At 33.9% G+C, this 6,494-nt stretch overlaps 1 protein-coding gene across 1 annotated transcript; it reads right to left on the minus strand.

Annotated features, from left to right (window-relative positions):
- Positions 1-433: 433 nt before the first annotated feature.
- Positions 434-2,342, minus strand: LOC18601917 (uncharacterized). Its single transcript, XM_007033011.3, has 2 exons — positions 2,200-2,342; positions 434-2,069 (listed from the first exon to the last, which is right to left on the minus strand). Exons 1-2 carry the CDS (start codon positions 2,251-2,253, stop codon positions 654-656), a joined length of 1,470 nt encoding a protein of 489 aa, XP_007033073.3. The 5' UTR covers positions 2,254-2,342; the 3' UTR covers positions 434-653.
- Between the last annotated feature and the right edge of the window lie 4,152 nt (positions 2,343-6,494).

The raw sequence follows: 6,494 nt of genomic DNA on the forward strand, positions 1-6,494 counted from the left end.
TCCTTCGTCATTTTACCCATATTTAATCATCCATTTATGCCTTAGGCTTATTTAGGCCTTAATATTGTTTAAAACTTACTTTTAGGGGCTTTCTAAGGAAATAACGAAATTACCCCTAGCCCGTGTTATTGCGTCTATGCCTAGTTACGAGCCCATAGAGGTCGAGGTCTCACATCCCCATTGGGAGTTGAACTCATGAAGATATATTTCCTTTTCCATTTTATACACGCATCATTCAAATAAAGATTCAAATGTAGCACTTTTCCTATCCATTTCTTGAACTCTGTATGTCTTCATAGATTCATGATAACGACTCTAAATTCTTCCATTATTCAAAATTTCATATTGGATTAAATGTTATTATTTGAGTGCTTTAAAATCATTTTAAACAATGATTTTAACAATGAGATCATTTTTCAGCAAGCAACAGTAATTTTTGTGAACCATTTAAGATTTTATTCTGAGTGACATAGAAATTAAAGTGCCATGTTACAAAAACTACATAGAAAGACCAAGTACAACTTCTAACCTCACATACTTGAATATATTACATTGGACACTGTTATTTTTTATACTACAGATAGCATGGTGATTAGAATTGTACGATAGCAGAAGCATGATATAGTTGGAGAGCTACATCGAACAAGGTACACTTAGATGGTAGCAACAGGTATAGAGGATTCAATCCAAACACCATGACCTTCAGAAAAAGCATGGCAAACAGGAATTCCAGGCTTGGTACCAAGCAAGCTAAATGCAGTATGTTTAGGGCTCCAAGCTGAAGTATCCATGTGGCAAACAATGAGAGCATCCACTTTATCTCCATTGTCACCAACTAGCGGGACTTTGAAAATCTTGGTCTCAGTGGCATCGTAATGGCACATGTAAATTGCGTAAAGGTATTGCAAGGGATGACATGCCACTTTCTTTGGAGACTCAATCTCTCGAGGAGGTTCCAAAATTGTGTAACTCTGCAATATTGGGGTTGTCATCGTCGGGTGGCTTGTGCTTATTAACTTGAAATTAGCCTCCCCGAAAGCATTCTTCAAAAATTCAAGCATGGATTCTGAAGAGGTAGAGCAGATTTTGGTCTCCCCTTTGGCTGGTTCAATTTCACATCTTCTAAGTGTATCTTTAATGGCTTTGCCTTTGGGTGACTCAGGAGAGACTGAGAAGAATTGGAGAATTTTGGAGGTTTCTGATGATGAAAAAGGGATAGAATCAGCCATTTCTCTAGGTAAAAAACCAGGATAAAGAGAAGGGTTTCTGATGGAAAAGAAGGTGCTTAGTTTCCTCCCTACATGGAAAGCACGTACGTCATCTATGGTGAACACGCCTACCTCTTCACTTCCAATGTCATCATCCCCGTGATTTTCCATGCTGTGATGCTCCATCATCTTGGAAGATGGTTGAGACAAACTCTTTTCCTCAGCTTGATCGTCTATATAACCAGGTTTATATTTGCTTCCAAGATCTGTAATGTAAGACCTCAAGGAAGAACTCTTTTCGGCAGTTTCATCTGCTACATAACCCGGTTTATATTTATTTTCAAGGCGTGTGATGTAAGACGATTGGAAAGAACTCTTCTCCTTAGCTTCATCCACTCCATAACCAGGTTTATATCTGCTTTCAAGACGTGCAATCTTTTCCTCTGCTTCATCGACTACATAACCAGCTTTATATTTGCTTTCAAGGCGTGCAATGTAAGACGATGGAGAAGAACTCTTTTTCTCGATTTCATCCACTCCATAACCTGGCTTATATTTGCTCTCAAGGCATGCAATCTTTTCATCAGCTTCATCTACAACATAACCAGGTTTATATTTGCTTTCGAGGTGAGCAATGTAAGAAGATGGAGAAGAACTCTTTCCTTCAGTTTCATCCACTCCATAATCTGGTTTATATTTGCTTTCGAGGCGTGCAATCTTTTCATCAGTTTCATATACAACATAACTAGGTTTATATTTGCTTTCGAGGCGCGCGATGTACGACGACAAAGAAGAAGTCTTCCCCTCCTCTTCATCGCAATGTTTTTCTTTCAGATCTTTGACTGCATCGCCATGGTCACACTGTATATATAGGAATTTCAAAGCACGCATAGAGTTAGATAAAATCAAAAGACCAATAAACTTCAGCAAATAGTAAAAACTTTTGGTTGTCTTAGAAATATGCTTAACCAGAAACTAAACTAAAAATTACCGTTAAAAGCAGAAGACACAATAGAAGGACTGAATAAATGAACCGAAGAACCATCTCTTTTTCTTCTTGTCTCTAACAAGAACCTTCTATTAGTGATTTTGAGGGTGAGGTTGAACTACTTCAAGTCCACAAAGCCTTTTATAAGCAATTGAGCATGGTAGTAGAGGCTCTCGTTTTTTATTTTGATTTTTGCTCAGTCAAATCAACTAAATTCATTAAAAATTAAGAAGAAATTACAATGGAAAGGATTCCCCAAGGAGAAGACCTGGGAGCAAAAAAAGCCAACTGTTGTGGCTGAAACGAAAAGAAGAAGAAAGACATAGCAGCTGGAAATTATGCCACATAGTAGGCGAAAAGGGTAAAACTCATTTGTTATTTGTCGATGTCAATCTTTTTCCATCCCTCTCTACAGCTCATTCATTTAAAATTTTGGGTGAAACTTGCACGCCATATGCTGTACATGAGGCGTGTCATGGCTTTCAATTTTCTTCTTCTTATATAAAAATGTAGCCACTAGGTCTATTAAATTGTATAATTATATAAATAGCTCTATACTAATATTATATTAATTAAATTATATAAAATTTAAATAAAATAATAGTAATAATATATTTTTTGATTTCTAATAAGTAGTTAGATTTGTTTTCCTTTGTATAAAATAGATAAATTGTTTAGTATTTTAATAAAATTAGCATCAAAACTCAAAAGTATCATCTTATAGAGGTCGAGCATCCAAGATAAACGCCAATATTGAAAACTAACTAATGTGATGATTTTATCAATTGGCTAAGCACACAAATAAGCCATTGAGCTATACTAAGAAAATTAATTTAGTTTTTATTTTTTTTTTACTTTCAAATATATCCCTAAATTTTTATTTTGAGTCAAATAAGTCTCTTACATTAACTATTGACTAACAAAAGTTAGTCAATGCTACATCATCTTTCACGTGGCATGTTGACATGTCAAGCCTAGCTCTATTATATACTTGCCATGTCATTCATGTATTTGATAGCATGTCTGCATACTTGGATGCCTCGAAAAATCGTTAAAAGTCGGTATCGTACCTAGTGGTACAATTAAGTCGATTAAAACCTCGAACTAGTTTGAATAGAGATTTTAGGATGTATTTGAGAGTTATTGAACCTTAGAATATTTTAATATGATGATTCGGAGTTCGATGATTAATTTAGAGTCAAATTAGGAATATTCATAACGTAGCGGCAAAATGGTCATTTTGCCACCCGAGGGCAAAATTGGAATGTTGGATGAAATTTTTGACCAAGTTTGACTAGTTGGAACATAATTTGAATTTTAGAAGTGAAAATTTTCAATTTTGACATTTTTTCTAACATAAGGGCAAAACGGTCATTTTATGTGTCCACGGGGACGTAATTGGAATTGTTGGAATTTTGCACCACCATAACACTTGTCAAGCCCATGAATTTCACCTATTATCATTTTATACTTTAGATAATTAAGAAATTACATGTGGTGGTGAGCAAATGCTTAATTGTTTAAGTTTTAAGCATGGACCAATTACATGGTGACACGTGACAAAGTTTAATCCTTTTATAATTCCCTTTAAAAACCAACACACACTCCTCCCATTTCACTCTTCATGGCCGGCCAAAGCAAAGAACAAAGAGAAAAGAATAAGAGCAAACCCTAGAGAAGAAAATCCAAGAGAAATTTGTTGAATTTCAAGGAACAAAACAATCAAAGGTAAGATTTTTCAATTTTAGCTTAAGATTTACCTTACCCATGCTTTCTTTTTCATTTTCTATGGATGAAACACAAGTTTCCATGAGGGAATACATGCTGGCCGAACTTAGGGAGAGAGGTTTTGATGGTGGATTTTGCTAGATTTCATGATATCTTAGTGTTTTTAGTTGTTTGATGATGTTTGGCATGAAAAACAAGTAAGAAAATCACATGCCCTTCAACAACCCTCTTTGGCCGAATTTTATGGGTAACATGTTGATGATGGATTTTGTTGTATTTCAAGTTATTTAGCTCATAATTGATGACTTATGATATCGAATAACGAAATCGGAATGAATTTCGATTACGGTGAATTAAGTCACAATTAGGCTAATTGAGGTACTTAGGTGTATTTGGAATTTTGGAAGTGAAATGAATATATTTGAAGTTGAATCGAATGTTTTGGTTAATTCAACAGTGTATAGTTCGAGTTAGGTCGAATACAAATTCAGTCCGATCATAATTGAACCCACATAGAACACCGTCTTTAAGTGATTATTCGAACAATTCTCATTCAATTTCATGCATTCATATAGAGCCTGAAATAGTTTTATAACAGTTTGGCACGAATATATTGAATTACATGTCATGTATTATGTATAGGTAGTGAGCCCTCTAATAAGAGTAAAGATTTGTACCCGAGGACCAAGAATAGAAGTACTCCAAACTCCCGCTATTGTGAGTAACAGAATTTCATCTTAACTATCTAAAGTTGTTTTTACTCGTTTTTATGTTTTAAAGAATAATGAGTTTAAATGGTAAATTATTATGTTTTAAAATTGAACTGTTGGTTAAATGAAATGAGTTTTATAACTTGTTTTGAAATTGAATACTAGTTTTGAAAATTGAGTAAGTGGAGACTATTTACTCGTGTTTTGATATATGGTTTGAATTGGTGGCTTATCACAATGTGATGGCATAAATGGCTGGATTTGTGTTTTGTGTGGAATAAATAAACTGTTTTGTTTTGCCGTGACATAGGCTAGGTAATATCATATTAGCCATGTCATATTGCTGAAATTTTTATTGATTTGGTGGGATAATTGATTAGCTTATTGCAGTGGGCAGGTTTCCGTGGACCAGCCTATTAGAGGGGCACAGTAAACCCTATTATATTTTACCTTAGTATGAGAGGCGCAGAGGGTATCTCCTAAGGTATATTTAGAGTTCACTTCACACCGAACCACCACGTGAGGGTGAAACTCAACCAATGCCAAGGAACGGCTACTTTTTTAAACGTAAAAACATGTTTTATGTGTATATATCGTTTTAACAGCCTTGGTGAACTCGGTTGGATGCTCGGGTCAAGTTTTAAGAAAGTCATAAGCCTTACTGATTGTTTGTGATGAAATGTAATTATTTTATATGAATGAAATGAGTTTTGAATGTTATGAATTATATTATGATGGGATGATTTAACTGTCTCCATTTACTCGGCTTTAGATATTATAGATGAATTTTGGTTACTCACTGGGTTTATAAAAACTCACCCCTTCTTTTCACCCATTTCAGGCTCAGGACAGTCTGTAGACAACCGATTTTGTCGAGGATTGCTTTTGGATCTGTATATTTAAAAATCGAAGGTCTACAATCTTGCATATTTTCGGTTATATTGGGGCCCACATGTCATTGTAGAATATTTTGTATACCTGGCTACGTGTGCCACTATATGTATGAATTTATTTTGCTTTTACACTACAAAAATTATTTACGCAGAGTTCTATAAATATTGTTTTATAAGAAAATATAATATTTTATTTAATATTTTTATTTAGTTTGATTAGCCAAAATTTCATTTTAAATGGATGATTTAGATTACTAAAATTATTTTTAGATAAGAAATGTATATTTTTCGATCGTATGCTATATTTTTACCAGGTTTCAAAATGTTTGGGTAAAAATGACCAAAATACCCATGTGTGGCAGAAATTATTTTTTATTTGTTTTGATTTAAAAATGGTTTATATTCCCTTAAAACATGATATTGAGTAATTATTACTCACAGGGGAGATGTAAACTGATGCGAGAGCCTTGCAAGGTTTCGATTGACATTCCGAGTAATGAATGTCTATTGAGATATCGCGACGGATGTCACGGGCTCGAAAGGAGTACTGAGTCGTGACATGATGTGTCATTTTGATGACATTAATGCCACGTGATAGATGATGTGACATAAAAATTATTGATTGGGAATTGGATTTTTTTTCCTTTTTACCCATCTAAATGTCCAAAAATTATTAGTATTATTTTTTAATTGATTACTATTTTCTCAATTTAATCCATCTTTCCTAACAAAAAAAACCTTCACTTTCTTCAACATTCCCTAAACCCAACGTATTAAAATGTCCTCTTTTAAAATTTGTTCTTTGGGTAGTCTTGAATTTTCAAAAATTGTGAAAGATGTGGAGAGAAAATTTACTATTGTTAGTAAATAAAATTCAACACTATCAGATTTCTCTTACAGATTTTAAGAAAGACAAGAGTATCGGATTTCTCTTACAGATTCTAAGGAAGAGAAGAGAAATATTTGA

Source organism: Theobroma cacao, chromosome 4 (genome assembly GCF_053813885.1).
Source record: "Theobroma cacao isolate CCN51 chromosome 4, ASM5381388v1, whole genome shotgun sequence".
Lineage (NCBI taxonomy): Eukaryota > Viridiplantae > Streptophyta > Magnoliopsida > Malvales > Malvaceae > Theobroma > Theobroma cacao.

Bases quoted from the DNA above. Each gene is read 5' to 3' on its own strand.
- LOC18601917 (XM_007033011.3), bottom strand. From the start codon at position 2,253: ATGGTTCTTCGGTTCATTTATTCAGTCCTTCTATTGTGTCTTCTGCTT. The intron at 2,070-2,199 runs GTAATTTTTAGT...CTATATATACAG, and splicing joins TGTGTCTTCTGCTTTTAACG to TGTGACCATGGCGATGCAGT.